We start from the raw sequence: 18459 nt of genomic DNA on the forward strand, positions 1-18459 counted from the left end.
CAGATCGTTGTTGTTTTTTGGCTGATAAACAGTTAACTCCAACTTCTAATGGTGTGATTTCCTGCTGGCTCGCTCAACGTGGCCCACCGGGCTTCTCTATGTGGCCCCTCGACAGCGCTTGTTCAGAGGACAGAGAGGGGTATGTATACAAATGACAGCTGCTGTTGACCTCTCCTATAGCACTCTTACAGTGTTACCCTGGGCCCCGCCAGCGGCTCCTGGCACCTACCTTGGCACACGCCGTCGAGGCAGGCCTCTCGCAGTTGCCGGCAAGCAGCACCTTCAGAGCAAGAGCAGATGTAGCTGCCCTTGCTGCCCACACAGGAAGCATTGTCAGGACATGGGTTCGAGGAGCAGGGATCCACAAAGACCTGCCGGATCCAAACAACAAGGACACAAATCGGTTGCGGAGGGGTGGAGAGGGGGCTGCAACCGGGTGGGGCAGAAATGTTACATATCACCAGAGGTGGTTCTTAAGATGACAATCTGCAGAAAGCCTGGACTCCACTCTTCTCCCCCCCCCCCCCGAAAAGGCATAATTTGCACAGGCAACATTCTGCAATCCATACATCACACAAAGTGAACGCGTTTGCATGCATTTTGCATAACATATTCAAATTCCGTTTGTTAATGCACTGCATGAAAGCACAGGTTCTGGAAAGCAAGCCTTATGAGGAAGGTAGGAATGTTTAGCCTGGAGAAGATGGAGAGGTGATACACAGGGAAGTTTTTTTTAAATGTTTGATGTTTTATTATGCTTTATATTTGTTGGCTAGGGAACAAGTGGCTAGGGAAACCCAGTCAGATGGGCAGGGTACACACAGTAAAATTATTATTATTATTATTATTATTATTATTATTATTACTACTACTACTACAGCCACCTTCGATCCGAACCAATGGATTCCAACGACAAGAAAGGAGATTCAGACTAAACACCAGGAAGAACTTTCTGACAGCAAGAGCTGTTAGACAGCAGACTCCCTCAGCAGGTGATGGACTCTCTTTCCTTGGAGGTTTTAAGCAGAGGTTGGGTGAACATCTGCCACGGACGGTCTAGTTGAGATTCCTGCATTGCAGGGGGTTGGACTAGATGACCCTCGGGGTCCCTTCCAACTCTGCGATTCTATGAAGGCACAGGGGATCACGCTCAGCTTTTGAGGCTTCATGAGAAACAACGCCCAGATTAATGAAAGAGATCCACGCAGCACTGTCTCGACACCCTTGCCCTGTGATTCCTTTTAGGAAGTGTTTTAGTTTGGTGCTTTGACCTTGCCCCACAGAAGCCCCAGCCACCCCAGGACCAGGGGACAATTACCTCGCAGCGACTGCCACTAAGCCCAGGAGGGCAGCTGCAAAAGAAGGTCTTGTTTTCCATCTCCTGGCATTGCCCTCCGTGCAGGCAGGGGGCGCCACCACAGGCGCTCAGCTCTGTCTCACACTCTGCGCCTGTGTAGCCCTCCCGGCAGGTGCAGAGGTGCCTTCCATCTTTCACCTGTTAGGAACAGAGAGGAGGAGGAGAGAGAGAGAGAGACAGGAACTGGCGTTAGCAGGTCACCAAGTTGCATAGGGAGGGGAATTGTGGAACACAGGAAGGGGCACAGGAATTGTGGAGCCATAGAGTTGTTGAGTTGGAAGGGACCCAAGGCCATCTAGACCAGGGGTCAGCAAATTTTTTTAGCAGGGGGCCGGTCCACTGTCCCTCAGACCTTGAGGGGGGCCGGACTATATTTTGAAGGGGAAAAAATGAATAAATTCCTATGTGCCACAAATAACCCAGAGATGCATTTTAATAAAAGGACACAATCTACTCATGTAAAAACATGCTGATTCCCGGACCGTCCGCAGGCCGGATTTAGAAGGCGATTGGGCCGCGTCCGGCCCCCGGTCCCTAGTTTGGGGACCCCTGATCTAGACCAACTCACCGCAATGCAGGAATAACGCAAATGGGCTAAAGAGGATCCTGCTAAACGAAACTGTGGACAACTCACAGATGAACTTGCACCAAGGGAAACTGGCCCTCCAAGTATTCCGAACTTAAAAATGGAAAGCGTAATGCTGGTGGTCAACAAAAGAGGTTTAAAGACTGTCTCAAGGCAAATCTTAAAAAGTGTAGTATAAACACTGACAACTGGGAAACACTGGCCTGCGAGCGCTCCAGTTGGAGACAAGCCTTTACCAAAGGTGTCATGGGCTTTGAAGAAACTCGATCTTAGGACGCAAGGGAGAAACGTGCTAAGAGGAAGGCATGCTTGGCAAATCCACACCGTGATCAACTCCCGCCTGGAAACCAATGGCTCCACTGTGGAAGGACGTGTGGATCCAGAATTGGCCTCCACAGTCACTTATGGGCCCATTGTTAAAACCGTGTTTATGGAAGACAATCTTACTCGGCTACGAGTGATCGCCAAAGAGAAGAGAAAAGAAAGAAAGAAACCACAACCCTTGTCATCCAGCTCATTGGGATCTTGTGATCCCAATGAGCTTGGGGGATCTGCAGTCAAAGAGGTTCCCCATGCCAGAACGAAGTGGAAGTCTTCCTCCAGGAGGCAGGCGTAAGGCCCACAGAAAGATCATGGGCCGGCAGATATCACAGATCTAGAGTACCTAAGCTACTTTATACTGAGGCAACCCATCTACTATATACTTTGGAAAGTTGTCCATCCTGTCTGTTCTCTATAGGTTCGGCTGTCTCTTGATCTCTCATTGCCAAAGTCAGAGGTTCCTTGGGGGTGGCGGGGAGGCAATCTTTGTCTCTGTTTGGACGCCATGTTGAATCAAGATGGCAGGCCAAATTGGGCCTGACACAGCCCAGTCTGTGGAGATGGTGTTTTCGCTAACAAAGAGCTAACTCCGTCTTTGAACTTTGTGATTACTGGCTGGTGGGCTTCTGTGACAGCAGGGCAGTGGCCCAAGAAAGTCGGCATGGCTGTGAGGATGGAAACAACCTGGCGGGAAGTCTCTGAATTTTTCAGGGTAGCACCCCTTAAACAGCACCCCCCCCCCCAATTCTTGATTTTGAATTTTTTTTCTCTTTCTCTCAATCCGACCTGAGCACCCACACACTTACCTGGCAGGTCCCTCCATTGCGACATTGTCTCTGGCAAGAGTTTTCTCCTATTTGGGAATAAGGGAGGGAAAGCAGAAAATGAGTGTAACCAGTTCCCCTGAGAGAAATGCACTATTTATTTAAGACAGTGGTTCCCAATGGGTGCTTCCACATAATCCATTTAGGGGTTCTGTGGCACAACTCACATAACAAAAACTACCATTGAGATATCAAAATTTTCAAAAGTAAAGGGGTCCAAGGGGTCCATGGCTTGACTTTCAAAAAACAGGGGGTCCGCAGTACTTTGCTAATTGGGAACCATGGGTTTCAGACATTTCTATACCCCTTGCGGGACGAGGTGGCGCTGTGGGTTAAACCACAGAGCCTAGGGCTTGCCGATCAGAAGGTCGGCGGTTCGAATCCCCGCGCCGGGGTGAGCTCCCGTTGCTTGGTCCCAACTCCTGCCAACCTAGCAGTTCGAAAGCACATCAAAGTGCAAGTAGATATATAGGTACCACTTCAAGCGGGAAGGTAAACGGCGTTTCCGTGTGCTGCTCTGGTTTGCCAGAAGCGGCTTTGTCATGCTGGCCACATGACCCGGAAGCTGTACGCTGGCTCCCTCGGCCAATAAAGTGAGATGAGCGCCGCAACCCCAGAGTGGGGTTCACGACTGGACCTAATGGTCAGGGGTCCCTTTACCTTTATACCCCTTGATTATTCCCCTTTCTCAGCTGTGTACATAAAAAAACTACCTATGGAAAACAGGTCAATAAAACAATAACCCTTTTATCCGTAAAACCAAACACTACCTTAAAATGTCTGCCGGAAAAAGAAAGTCATACATTATATCCGCACTATGCATTGAAAGTGCATCCAGTGCACAGTTAAAGCATGTGGCTTTCCTCAAAGAATTCTGGGAACTGTAGTTTACCCCTCGCAAAGACACAATTCCTGGCACCCTTAAGAAACTACAGTTCTCTGATTCTTTGGTGGGGGAGTCATGGGCTTTAAATGTGCGTGGGGTGTGCTGAGGGATCTGCCCTCAGTCTTGCGACTGAGTTCAGCAAGGAAGCCAACCAGATTGCAAAAGGCCATGATGGTTTTCAGCTGAGGTGTCTGGCTCAAAAGCAGCAGTGGGCAACTTCTGGTCTACAAATCCACCTTACAACACCTCCATCCCTGCTTTATTCAAACCTCTACTGTTGCTTAAAACCGCCATTTTAACACCCGCCTTCCCTTTTGCTCTCCTCCTGATGCAAATCCAGAATTGTGATGTGGCACCCCTTGTCCTCCAAAGGCGTGACGACAGCCTTACAGTTCTATGTCTATAGGAAGATAGCTGCCTGGTTCAGAGTCTCACTAGTCATCTATCCAGGGCTCAGTTGTCTCATCTGATTGGACAAAGGTCTCTCTGAAGTCTCAGGCACAGGTTTCCCCCTAGCCTTGCTAAGGTGCGCATGTGTTCTTATCGCTGGGTAACAGCCCTTCCCCTTGCTATGAGTACAACTTGCAGTGCGTCAGCCAGATTAAGGCTTACTTTGCTCCGACTCCTGAATGCATGTCGCACCCCACTGGGGTCCCCCGTCCTTACTGATATTGCAGTTTGTTCCAGTCCAGCCATCCAGACAGTCACAGAAATAGCCCCCGATGAGGTTTTTGCACCCACGCGCGTGGAGACAAGGGTTCTTCTGGCATTCGTTCACATCTGGAAACAAGAACATGGGGAAACGCCAAGCCAAATCAGAGCAAAGGTCTATCAAGGTCAGCACCAACAGCTTCCAACAGTGATCAGCCAGATTGCTCTAGGAAGGAGGGGCGTGATGTCCTAAGGGTTGCCTCTCACTGGTTGTACCCAGCCACTAGAGATATACTACTCCTGTAAATGGAGGTTCAGTCTAAGTATGTGACTAAAACCCAAATGCACCCTTCCTCCGGCAATATGCCCGGTCTGATTTGTAAAGCCATCTAAGAAGAGTGTGCTTTGTGGCAACTGTAAATCACACCAGTTAATCATCAGGGTTCAGAACCTCCATAATGCTTGGGCAGAAGTCATGCCCAAGGACTCCAACCCAGCTGACTCAGGAGAAAAACCACAGAGATTACACCACTTTGCAAGTATCTGGCCTCACGGTTACAGAGAAAAACCTGAAACCAAGATGGAAAGTATCTGGTATAAGTGCAGGATTTGGGCCAGTGCGGGTGGCTCTCCTGGGGATGCAAAATTGAAATGATCCATAATGGGAAAAGATCCATTTGGGGGCGCCCAATCTTGGCCTTGCACAGGGCGCCACATTACAAAAGATTACCCAAAGTCTGCCCCGGTTAAAAGGCTAAAGGCTCCCTGTTTTTCACCTCCTCTAAGTGGCAGTTCTACTGTGGAGCAGCGGAATGAGCACAAACATTCTAACATCCGAGGAGGAAGTCCCAGCCTTCCAGAACACTGAAAACAGGGCAGGGGCGGCGAGGGAAAGAGGGGTGTTGATTTGGGGGCAGGAAAGAAAAGGAAAATCACACGGGACCAACTGAAAGGGCAACTGAAAGGGAAGAGCAGAGCTGTATTTCCCATAGGGCATAGTGGTGCGTTGTGCCAGGGTGCCAGGCTCTCAGGGGCGCCCCAGCAAGTGGGAGAGCTGTGTGGCTTTGCCGGCGGCCTTCCCTTTCCCTGCGCACCTGCCAGCTGCGCCCCGTCAACCATATGTCTGGCGGGCGTGCAGCTTGCCTCCCAAGCCTCCGCAGGAGGAGAGCGATCCCTGCAGAGGCTTAGGGTGGAAGCTGCACACTGCTAACTATATGGTTGGCAGGGCGCAGCTTCCCCCCCCCCCCAATCCATGGTAATTTGGGGGCGCTGGGCAGATATTTGCACCCCGGCACCACATCTGCTAAAGACGGCCCTGGGGAAGAGGGTAGGAGGGGGTGATGTGACCCAAGGAGGAAGAGCGACTCCGGAGCACAGAACGTCATGCAACGAAAGGCAAAAAGCCTCACCAATCTGGCAGGTCTTCCCTGTCCACTGAGGAGGGCAGAGGCACTTGAAGCCGTCAGGGAGGTCCTTGCAAGTCCCGCCGTGGCTGCAGGGCTGTGAGAGGCAGTCGGTCACCTCTAGGGGGCAGCAAAATAATGCGCTGCAGTTAGGAGGATCCGCAGCAACAGAGGCAGAGGAAAATCCCTGTGCCTTAATAATCCCTTAACTTTACAGCCATCTAACGACAGTGGAATTAACGCAGCGCCCAGCGGTTTGCAAAAGTGCACTCCTGCTAGCAGTTACGGCAACCTGAACCTAATTTGTCTCCGGAAAAGAACAGAGATGCTGCTTTTTAAGGTTTATGCCTCTTACCGTTACAGAGTTGGGGAAAATGAAACCACTCAGAAAACATGCATGTGGAATTCAATGCATAAATAGTAGAAGAGTTGGAAGGGACCCCAAGGTTCATCTAGTCCAACCCCCTGCAATGCAGGATTCTCAGCTGAAGGATCTGCGGTAGATAACCATGCAATGTATTGTGGCAAAAGACTTGTTAGTCTAGCCCAGCCATCACCAATCGGGTGTCCTTCAGCTGCTCTGAACTACAACTCCCATCCCACACTGGGGCCGATGGGAGTTTGTAGTCCAAAACAGCTTGGGTCTCTGTTGGCTTATAGCCCAAACATGGCTATTCTACTGGAATGAATTAATACCAGTTTAGCATTTATTGCGGCTTTAAAGTTCCCACACTTCAGCTTTCCTTTGGAAACACCTTGGGCAGCCCTGACTCTGACATCCAAAAAACCTCTGAAACCGTTGTACTTTAAAAAGTAGCCTCTATTTTTGGTGAAGTTTATAATTCCTGGGGCCTATCTCTGGACTGCGTCTCATTTTTAAGCATCCGTGTCCCCAAAACTCATCAGTCCTTCCCCCACCCAAAAAAGTGGGAGGAGGTCATCCCGTTAGCTGAAAGTACTGATGTTTGAAACATCAACAATTTATTTTTATTTTATTTATTTCTTAAACATCCAGTTGGCATATACAGAGTTTTAATGCATAAAATCTATCAGCAAAATTAACTTGATGCAAAGTCGAATTTTGCATAACTTGGGCTGGAACCTCAATAAAGGAGAAAATAAAAGTAAGAAAAAAACCAAAAAAGGAAAAAGCGAGGGAAAATAGGAAACACTTATTCATCCATTTGAGGTTCCCTTTCTACTCGATGGAAAAATTGAAGTCACATAAAAATTAGGCATGTGGAATAAATGATTAAGTAGGCTCGATCTTCTAAAATTCATGCCCATCTATTAAACGGTCTGAACTCAGTAAAAGATCGACGTTTAATAAGCATTTTCCATTCAGATTTCATTCCATTCCTCCTCGAAAACATTTGTGCATTTCCACCTTTGAAAAACTTTACATCTGTTCCCAAAGTCTGCATTGTGAGAGTTCTAACACTCTGTTTCCTTCTTTGTAAGTAAACACGGTCATTTCTTTATTTTTTAAAATGCCCTTTAGACCTGGACTGTTAAGATTAGTAAATGCAAACATCGCATTTGAGCTCTTCTCGAGCTATGGAAATTGCATGAGGTTCCCCACAGCTCTAAAAGGACATACTTGGCCTGGCAGAACAGAGGCAGGGGGCAGAGAGAGGGGGGGGGAGAGAGAGAGAGAAAGGGAAAGAGAGAGAGAGAGAGAGACTGGCTCTGAAGAGTCATAAGAACCTAAGAAAAGGGTGAAAAGAAGAGAGAACTCCAACTAAAGAAGAATGGATAAAAAGATGATGGACTACACAGAAATGGCAGAAATGACCGGCAAGATCAGACACCAAGGTGATAACAAATTTAATAAAGAATGGCATAATTTTTTATGGATTACATTAAGGAGCACTGTAAACAACTAAAAACGTTAACAGGATTGTTATAACACTTGTAATGTGTTAAATGGTACAGGTTAAAAAGGGATGTAAACAAAGCTGGAAAAATGAAATTAGATGCAGTAAAAGATAAAAAAGATATACTTTGGAAACCATGAGGGAGGGGAAGCCTGCAGGTTCAGAGAACCCCATAATTGTGTAAAAATGATTATGTTTAAGTATAAACAATATTATTTGTAAAAAAAGCGAAATTTATTAAATAAAAAAAGAGCCTAAGACGTGTTTGCTGGATCCGGCCGATGGCTCATCTAGTCCAGCATCCTGTTCTCACAGTGGCCTCCCAGATGCCTGTGGGGAGCCCGCAAGCAGGATTTGAACACAAGAGCCCTCTCCCTTCCTGGGGTTTCCAGGAACTGGTACTCAAAAGGATTGCTGCGTCCAACCGTGGAGGCAGAGCAGAGCCATTGTGTGGGACCGAACATTATCACTGACTTCTCTTTCTCCCCAACACCTCCCCAATTTCCTCCAAGCTAGAAGCCGCTTACCGTGCTGACACAACTCCCCACTCCATCCTGGGGGGCACACGCACCGGAAACCAGATGAGGTGTTGAGGCACGTTCCGCCATTGGCACATAGCTCAGGAGTGCAAGTTAATTCGGCAACGGGTAACGGAAGGAGAGCTGGCGTCGGGGAGATACAGGTAAGAGAAGGCACAAGGCTGCTTTGCAAACGGGCCTACCCCAAAGCTGCTAGTCCACAGTAAGGTCTACTAGCTGGCCCTCCCCTTCATGCTTACGGCCGCCATGGGGTTGGGCACGAAAATTAAAACAGACCCCACTCTCAAGAAGTTCCTCTGTTCACCTGGAAATTATCCTCACCTCGCCAAAGGCGATCAGGCAGGTGGCTTAGGAAGCGAGCCCTCCCAGCTTCTCCAAGCTCCCCACTTTGACTGCCGAATCCCACCCAAATTCCAGAGCTGGCGCGAAATGGGCGAGGGAGACACCCTCCCAGCCTGGATTGGAAAAAGAACCCTCCTCCGTTTATGACCTCTGCATCTCCTCCTGGAGCAAAGAGTGGAGTCATTTTCCATGCCCAGACTATCATTCCGCCCAGTTCTCTGTTAACAGACCAGCTTCTGATTTCCAGTCCCTCCCATCACACAGCTGAGAAAACATTTCTGAAGCAAGGAGGGGGGAAAGGAGGGGATTTTGTCCCATCCCAAAAAGCAAATGCACTTCCTGGCTTCCAGGCTGTAGCTAAAAATTAATCATCTTTTCTGGGAGCCAAGGACAGCCCGGATATACAAGTGACCCCACCAAGTAAAATGCATTGCAAGATTATATTTTATGTACCATGTTTCTATCTCAAACTTCCTCCGCGGAGCTGAAGCTGGCATAGATAGGAAGTGGGGGCACCTCTTTTTTCTTTTCTTTTTTTTGCGGTAAATATTTATTTCTTAGCAGGTGAAATTTTAAACTGATTACCTGATTAGTCAAATAAACATTCTAGGCCTACTTATAAGTCAGGTGACTCCTAGGTTGCTTGGAGGTTTTTTTATAGAATCAAGCATTATATGAGTTTTACAAAAGATATAAAAAATAAATAAACAACATTAGTATATTTGGAAATAAGTTTCTATTAGCTCCCAGTTAGGTCACTTTGTGTCCTTGGGTGCTAACAAGGTACCAGTATTTCAATCAGAAAGTAAGCTGTCCATCCCACAGGGTTTTTGGTTCTTCTTCTTTTTTTGAAATTTTAAAATGTGCGCTGTATTTATCCTCTTTAGTTTGTTCCTTTGATTGTTTTGTGGTTTATATATTTTGGGAAGTGCAATTTGTATCGCATCCCTGCCCTGAGGCTTTTATGATGATGGGGAGATTAGAAGCGTGCTTAACAACAAATGGGGGCACCTCATTCAATTAGCTCACCGGCTGAGTGGGGGTAGGGACCCCTGCCACCCATGTTCAACTCTGACACCCAACCACTTTGCTAGTTTAGTTTACAGTGGTACCTCGGTTTAAGTACACAATTGGTTCTGGAAGTCTGTACTTGAACTGAAGCGTACTTAACCTGAAGCGAACTTTCCCATTGAAAGTAATGGAAAGTGGATTAATCTGTTCCAGACGGGTCCGCGGAGTACTTAAACTGAAAGTACTCAAACCCAAGTGTACTTAAACCGAGGTATGACTGTATTTGATTCTACTTTGGTTTACTTTTGTATAGTTAGAAAGTATAAGAAAAGAGCACGTTTAAATCAATATTTAACGGTATAATTATTTAAGGTTATCATCATCATCACTATTACCTTTTCTTTGTACGTGTATTTAAGATTGTGCATGATATCCATGGATTTCAATTAATAATAATAATAATAATAAGGGGGGGAAGCGGGTGGCCAATGCAGTGCCCTGAAGATCAGGGGTAGGCAACCTAAGGCCCGTGGGCTGGATGCGGCCCAATCGCCTTCTCAATCCGGCCCACGGACGGTTCTGGAATCAGCGTGTTTTTACATGAGTATAATGTGTGCTTTTATTTAAAATGCATCTCTGGGTTATTTGTGCAGCATAGGAATTCGTTCATCCCCCTCCCCCCCAAAAAAATATAGTCCAGCCCACTACATGGTCTGAGAGATGGTGGAGCGGCCCACGGCTGAAAAAGATTGCTGACCCCTGCCTGAAGATGGACTACAACTCCCATCATCCCTGACCGGCTATGGCCAATAGGAGTTCCACTCAAAGCATCAGGAGGAGTATACCTGCAGCACACCAAAATAGCTCTCTGCAAGCTAAACCCCCCCCCCCGCTCCAAACTCTGTGCAGCATTGCAAAGGATTAGGGGAGGGATCCTGCAAGGCAACCGTTCTGGAGGGGCTTTTCTCACCCGACATTTCGAGTCGCCGCTCACCTTCCTCGCAGTTCCGGCCGTGGAATCCATCGGGACAAAGGCACTCGTACTCGTTCGGCTCATTGTTTGCACAGGTGCCGCCGTTTTTGCACGGGCGGTGCGACCCGCAGTAGTTCAGATCTGGGCAAGGAGGGGAAAGCTAAGGTGATCCCTTGGTTCCAGAGAGTTTGCATCTTTCCATCATCTCTGTGCTTTGATCTAAAGCAGTATCCCCAGTCTATTGGCACGTATGAAGAGCACTTCTATATATCTGACAGCGCCCTTGCTATCAAGAGTGCTTATGAAGGATTTGCTGGAGAGTACCAGCTTGTACCCAGGTGGCGCTGTGGTTAAACCACTGAGCCTAGGGCTTGCTGATCAGAAGGTCGGCGGTTCGAATCCCTGTGACGGGGTGAGCTCCCGTTGCTTGGTCCCAGCTCCTGCCAACCTAGCAGTTCGAAAGCACATCAAAATGCAAGTAGATAAATAGGAACCACTACAGCGGGAAGTTAAACGGCGTTTCCATGTGCTGCTCTGGTTTGCCAGAAGCGGCTTTGTCATGCTGGCCACATGACCTGGAAGCTATACGCCGGCTCCCTCGGCCAATAATGCGAGATGAGTGCACAACCCCAGAGTCGGTCACGACTGGACCTAATGGTCAGGGGTCCCTTTACCTTTACCAGCTTGTTTATCAGCAAAAATGACTCCTGTGTGCTTCAATTCTTCCTTAATATACCTGTTTCAGGTTCAGGATGCACATATATCTGGGTGTACATCACACTAGGGATTGTCATGGTTTGGCTGCTGTGTTGTAGAATTAGTTTAGCAAAAACTAAAGAGAAGAAGTGCCCATTTAACCTTGCTGCTTAGCAAATGGACCTCTGCTTCCTGGGTCATCAGAGGTGCAAGAGAAGTGGAAGAGAAAATGCAGACTCTCTTATCCCTGGGAATAAAAACTTCGCAGTGTGTGGCTGCAGAACAGAAGCTGCAGGATCTTGACCTCTCTGTGTCTTAGAAGTATTTATTGTTGGGTTTTTTGTTTTTTTTGTATCTTTAGTATATAGATCTTATTGTGGTTTATGTGGAAATCGTTCAGTTTGGTTGAGTATTTGTTTAATATTTTATGTATTGTTTATGACCAATTTTGTTATGTTGTAGTTATGTATTTTTTCATATTGTAAGCCGCCTTGAGCATGGTTTGAACTGTGCAAAGGCAACATACAAATAAAATTATGTTTGTATGTATGTATGTATGTATGTATGTATGTATGTATGTATGTATGTATCTACCTGTTTGGGCCTGACTCTGCTCCCTTCTCTGGCCTACCATCGCCAGGCTTTTCAGGCGCAACACAAAATAATTTAAAACAAAGGAACCTGTCAGTAGAACATGAAAAGCAATGGCAAAGAACCCCAGAGGTTGGGTTCAACTTGTGTCATAGAGTAGCCTGGGGGAAATTCCAGACTGTCCCATTTCCAGTAGTAGCCAAGCCTCTATTGAGCATGCTCCAGCTGGAGAGGGCTCACCTTTGTCGCAGAGGATGCCCCCCCAGTTGGTCTCGCAGTCGCACTTCCAAGGCTCGGTGCAGCTGCCGTGGACACAGCCTGGGAAAAGAATGCACTCGTCGCAGAGGTGGCCGGTCCACCCATAGTGGCACCTGGGAAGAGGAAGGGGAAAGCTCAGAGCTGGTGCAGCACAGTGGTTATGAGCAGGAGATGCGAGCCAGCCAGCTCCAATCTGAGCAGAGAGATGGTTTCATCACACAGTTATTGGCCTCATCGTTTTAAATGTATAATGCTAGTCTCACTTGAGAGCATCTTTTTAAAAAATACCTCCTCTCTAAAAGCGATTCCTCTCCTTCTCCTCTCCTTCTCCCTGGCTGTCCTGGAACTGCCTCCTAGAATGGACTCTATGACTCTCTGGTGCCATCTCTCTCTCTCTCTCTCTCTTCATCCAAGTCCCTCCTCAGAATCTACTGAGGGCAAGGGACTGTTCTTTTGTCCTCATCATACTGTAGCAGGGGCCCAAAGGGCCACAATTAAGGTGATAATATAAATCCTTATACATATTGGAATATGCTTATATTAGAAGAGTGGTGACATTTATTAATAACAGAAGATGGGTTGAGTTTACTCATACACTGCTTTTCCACAGGTAAAGGTAAAGGGACCCCTGACCATTAGGTCCAGTCGCGGACGACTCTGGGGTTGTGGCGCTCATCTTGCATTATTGGCCGAGGGAGCCAGCGTACAGCTTCTGGGTCATGTGGCCAGCCGCTTCTGGCGAACCAGAGCAGCGCATGGAAATGCTGTTTACCTCCCCGCCGGAGTGGTACCTATTGATCTGCTTGCACTTTGACGTGCTTTTGAACTGCTAGGTTGGCAGGAGCTGGGACCAAGCAACGGGAGCTCACCCCGTCGTGGGGATTTGAACCGCCGACCTTCTGATCGGCAAGCCCTAGGCTCTGTGGTTAAACCCACAGCGCCAGCTGTGCCCAAAGTCGCTTACAACAAACATTTGAAACATAAAAATACAGAGCCCTGGGGAAACACAAATATACAAATTACAGAGCATGTCAGCAAATTCCTATAGTATTAATAATAATAATAATAATAATAATAATAATAATAATACATGCCATGTGCAACAGGGGAAGAAATGGCAGATACTTATCGTATGAAGGAAATGTACAGGGGGGGGGGGAGAGAGACGTTTCTTCCTCCCCTTTTCCTAACACTAGAAGTCATTGGAGTCACACAATGACACTGATTCACAGAGATCGGCAAGGCCAACAGGCACAGTGTTAACCTCTGGGACTCACCGCCTGCCGCAACAACGTGGTGATGGGCACTAGCTTAGACGACTTCGAAAGGGTGATAGGCAAAACCAGGCTCTTTCCGGGAAACATAGTGGGACTTTACCTCCTACGCCAATGCAGAACAGTGACAACAACGGCTTCACGCTAAAGAATTGTGAGGGCCATCACCTGTCCAGGGTGCCAAGAGGTGTTAGGAATCACACACACACCCCAGTCCCCTCACAGAGCTACAATTCCCAGAGCAGTTTGACAACCAATCCTTCTTCCTGGGGAACTCTGGGAATTGTAGCTCTCTCTGGGAGGGGGATGGACGTGGGTCTCCTAACCACTCTCAGCACCCTGAACAAACTACAACTCCCAGGATCTCCTGGGGGGGGGGAGCTGTGGCTGTCTAAAGGAGGGTCACAGCACTTGGAAACGGATGGTGTAAATGTGGCATCGGAAACCCCATTTAGCTATCTTTGACGCAGCTGTTGCTCAGCTCGGCTGCCCCGCAGCTTGCCAAAAAAGCCTTCTTGCCCCACCGGGGCCATCGCGCTGGGCGGCCGGACAAGATCCTGGCCCCTGCCCAGCCTTCCCAGTCAGGGGCTGGGCCTCCTCATAACTGCAATCGGTGCCACACCCCATCCTTATCGGCCCTGGGATCCAAGGGTGACATCATTTTTCCAGGCCGGGACCCAGAACTTCCTTCTCCTCCCAGGGGGGTTGGCTGGCTGTTTCCTGCCCTAGGCCATTGCCCCGGCGTCAGAGAGGAGCTGCCGGGCTTCCACTTGCCGGGGCTGGCCGGGAAATTGGCTCCTTGGGGGCAAGGGGAGAATTTGGGAAGCAGGGAAAAGGGGGAGAGGTAACCCAGTTCCCAAACATTATGTACCTCGCAGAGCTGTGTAAAACAAATTTTACGCAGAGAAAACCCACTGAAATTAATGGCCCCTGATTTCAACAGGCTACATCCACACGGCACATTTAAAGCACTATGATGCCACTTTAAACAGACATGGCTTCTCCCAAAGAATGCTGGGAAGTGTAGTTGGTTAAGGGTGCTGAGAGATGTTAGAAGACCCCCCTATTCCTCTCAAAGTACCGCAATTCCCAGAGTTCCCTGGGAAGAGGGGTTGATAGTTAAACCACTCCGGGAGCTGTGGGTCTGTGAGGGGAATTGGGGCCTCCTGGCAAACACTCAGCACCCTTGACAAACTAAAACTCCCATAATTCTTTAGAAGGGGGAAGCCATTGCTGTTTAAAGGGCTAGTACTGTTCACAGGGGTGTGTTGAACCACCCTGGGAACCATAGCGCTGTGAAGGGAATAGGGGTCTCCCGGCAATTTTCAGCACCCTTATCAAACTACAGCTCCCAAAATTATTTGGGGGAAGGAGGGTGTGACTGTTTAAAGTGGGATCGTAGTGCAGAGGGGGCCAGATCCACTGTTCTGAACTGTGCTCCATTCTCCTTTTTACCTTTTGACCAGAAACATGTGGGAAATCCTGAAGGGACTGACAACTTAAATTCATAGGTAGCCGCTCTTGAAAGGATTGGGACAGGCTGCCCCTGTCCTAATGGGCCATGTCTAAAGTCTTCCATTTTGTCTATAAAGCACTAAAGAACTCAGGACTAGGTTATTTTAAGAGACCACCTTGCCCCCTCCCCATAGCCCCACCTGGTGGCTGAGCTCAGCTGAGGGGGCCAGCCTGGCAGTGCTCCAAAACCAGTGGGAGCAGGGCCTTCACTGTGGTGGCACCCACATTAGAGAACTCTGTCCCCGTGAGACAGGCACCTCCTGTTCTGTGCTTTTGAAAGCCTCTCTTTTTATTCACTCCTTCCCCAGCTGAATTGTTGTTTTCAGTTTGCGGCCAGTAAGATCAACAATGCAGGATTTGCTTTATTACTATTTACTTTATTAAATTTCTATACCGTCCTTCATCTGTGGATATTTTTATTTATTTACAATTTTCAGGTTTATACATTTCAGTAATTTTACAGTCATTTTAACATTTCAGAACCTCAGAACCTGACTTCCTTCCCCCTCTTTCTGCGGTTCCTTACATTTATTTTCAATATCTTCTGCATATCCAAATTAACTCAATTTGATCATTTATTCATCTGCTTTAAATATATACTCTTACAAAACTGCATGTTAGTGCAATAATCCTGCCAATGTTCTTATCTGTTTTACAATTTGTCTGTAAATATTCAATAAACCATTTCCATTCTTTTTTTAATAAAAAGTTTGTTATCTCGATTTCTTATTTTTCCGTTAAGCTTCGCCATTCATCCAGACTCAACTGTACATACCTGCATTCGCCAGGCTCCTCACAGGTCCCATGTGTTTCGTGGCATCCTGGCCGGCAAATGGCTGCAAAAAAACATGAGGGGAGTTTATGTGAGCGTTGCAAATTCAGCCCAGGGCAGAGCGATGGTATTCATCACCATTACAATCTAACAAATTTATAAATCTAAAAGACAATCCAGATAATTAAAAGCCAAAGGCCTGGCAGAAAAGAAGTGATTTTGCCTGCCGCACTGATGACGCCAGGTGAGTCTCTGTGAGAGAGAGCATTCATTCCACAAGCAGGGAGCCACCACGGAAAAGGCCCTTCCCGGTGGTGCCACCCTCCGGACCTCTCATGAAGAAGGGCCTCAGATGATAATTGCAGGGTCTGGGACAGTTCCTAGGGGGAAGAGGCATTGGGGTCCTTGAGGTATTGGGGTCCTGAGTTGCACATGGCTTTATAGGTCAAAAGAAGAAGTCAACTTTCCCAGAGGTATGCTCCAAAGTTAGGCATTTAGGAGCACTAAAACACAAGGTGCTTCTGTTTCAAGAGAACGAGACACAGGTTCTTATTAGATAACAATGAAACTTCACAGAAAACACAGCTTAGGTCACTTGGAAAGAAGATATCTGAGCACTCCAAATCATCTAGCTAAAACTGATCATTGCAAGCAGTGTTTGAAACTGAGATATGAAAGCTAGGAGCTAAATGGCACCTTGAACCTAGGTTATGGGTGCAACAACGGAATGCCTAGACGTGCTTTTTTATAATACAGTGGAATACAGTGCTGAAAATGAATGAACTGCAGCTTAAATATTATGTTCATTTTTCACATGGTCTAGTCCAAGGGTCAGCAAACTTTTTCAGCAAGGGGCCAGTCCACTGTCCCTCAGACCATGTGGTGGGCTGGACTATATTGGGGGGGGGGATGAATGAATTCCTATGCCCCACAAATAACCCAGAAATGCATTTTAAATAAAAGCACACATTCTACTCATGTAAAAACATGCTGATTCCCGGACTGTCTGCGGGCCGGAATTAGAAGGCGACTGGGCCGGATCTGGCCCCTGGGCCTTAGTGTGCCTCCCCATGGTCTAGTGTCCTTCCCCTGCCCACAACCCTAATATGCTTAAGAGGGTCTCTTCACCAGTCTTCAGAGAGTAGCTGGAAGTGGGGAGGCAGAAAAAAGCTCCTCCTTTTCTTCCACTCTGCAGTTTTAATTTGAAATCTTAGATGCACTGCTGAGCTCAGAGCTTAGAAACTGCTCGTGCTAATGAAATTCACTGTCGCAAAATGCGCCTAGAACAATGGGAGTTTTGAACGCTGGTTGCAAGGTGTTCCTAGTTATGATTACTGCATAACTGTAAGTTCACTGTACAACCTTAAAAAGCTGTCTAATCTTAGAAGGGGCGTGGCTGTGAGGAGCCATGGGACCCTACACTTCTGAATTTGCCACTACACAAGTGGGCACTTCAGTGTAATAAATGAATGAATGAATGAAGGGGCTGGGTAGGGTTGAAGCAGAGCCTCAGGTTCTCTTTCCCAAATTTGTGGGTGCGTACCAAGGGGGATGTGGGTGGCGCTGTGGGTTAAACCACAGAGCCTAGGGCTTGCTGATCAGAAGGTCGGCGGTTCGAATCCCTGCGACGGGGTGAGCTCCCATTGTTCGGTCCCAGCTCCTGCCAACCTAGCAGTTCAAAAGCACATCAAAGTGCAAATAGATAAATAGGTACCGCTCCAGCGGGAAGGTAAACGGCGTTTCCATGCGCTGCTCTGGTTCGCCAGAAGTGGCTTTGCCATGCTGGCCACATGACCCGGAAGCTGTATGCCGGCTCCCTTGGCCAGTAAAGCGAGATGAGCGCCGCAACGCAAGAGTTGTCTGCGACTGGACCTAACAGTCAGGGGTACCTTTACCTTTGCCTTTTAACAAGGCTTCATTACTGGCAGGAGGCCGGGATGGAAAATGGCACCCAGTGCAGGACTCCTGGGTTCTCTCCCCGCCCCTGCCCCCGGTCCCTTCTTCCTCTCCTCCGCCCCGTGCCAGCCAGACGTCCCGGGACATACCCCGTGTACATTCGTCTCCCGTCCAGCCGTCCAGACAGACCTTGTTGCCCGCAGCGTCACAGCTGTGGTGCCCAAAGAAATCGTCGCGGGGACGGCACAGGAAGTTGCAGGCCGGGCCGTAGTAATGTTCCTGGCAGCGCACTCGCACCCGGTACTCCAGCGAGGTGCTGCGCCCGTGATGCCCCAGGTCCTGCCAGCCTTCGCCAGGGTTCAGCATTCCCGAACGGGTCACCCGCTCCATCAGCTGCCCTCCACCTGGAAGGAGAAGGCGAGAAAGGCAAGGGGGCGGGAGCTGCAACTCACTGCATCACCCGGCTAATTTCCAAAGACAGAGGCAGAGGTGGAGGACCCAAGAAGAGAGGAAGCTAACTTACAGCCAGTTGGGCCACTGGTCCACCAAGCTCAGGACGCTCTGCACTGGCTGGCAGTGGCTCTCAAAGTTGCCAATCAGGACTTTTTCCACGCAAAGCAAGAGATTTGCCACCATACTATAGTCCTGCACCTGGGTGGCACTGCAAATGGGCCTGCGCAAGTCACC

General features: G+C 48.2%; 1 protein-coding gene across 4 annotated transcripts in view; it reads right to left on the minus strand.

The window, feature by feature from the left end:
• LOC118086696 (protein jagged-1) overlaps positions 1-18459 on the minus strand; it is a 41382-nt gene that overhangs the window by 2770 nt on the left and 20153 nt on the right. The window contains exons 4-13 of one of the 4 annotated variants that reach the window (XM_060275568.2): positions 17922-18176; positions 15880-15940; positions 12298-12428; positions 10792-10911; positions 8433-8567; positions 6035-6148; positions 4641-4754; positions 3071-3117; positions 1319-1495; positions 230-371 (exon numbers count right to left, since the gene is read on the minus strand). In XM_060275568.2, coding sequence (XP_060131551.2) covers positions 230-371; positions 1319-1495; positions 3071-3117; positions 4641-4754; positions 6035-6148; positions 8433-8567; positions 10792-10911; positions 12298-12428; positions 15880-15940; positions 17922-18176 — 1296 coding nt within the window. Of the gene's footprint in view, positions 1-229; positions 372-1318; positions 1496-3070; positions 3118-4586; positions 4755-6034; positions 6149-8432; positions 8568-10767; positions 10912-12297; positions 12429-15879; positions 15941-17921; positions 18177-18459 lie in introns of all 4 variants that reach the window. The other 3 variants (XM_035118633.3, XM_088672697.1, XM_088672696.1) reach the window with 3 other exon arrangements.

This window comes from Zootoca vivipara, chromosome 6 (assembly GCF_965207765.1).
Source record: "Zootoca vivipara chromosome 6, rZooViv2.hap1.1, whole genome shotgun sequence".
NCBI lineage: Eukaryota > Metazoa > Chordata > Lepidosauria > Squamata > Lacertidae > Zootoca > Zootoca vivipara.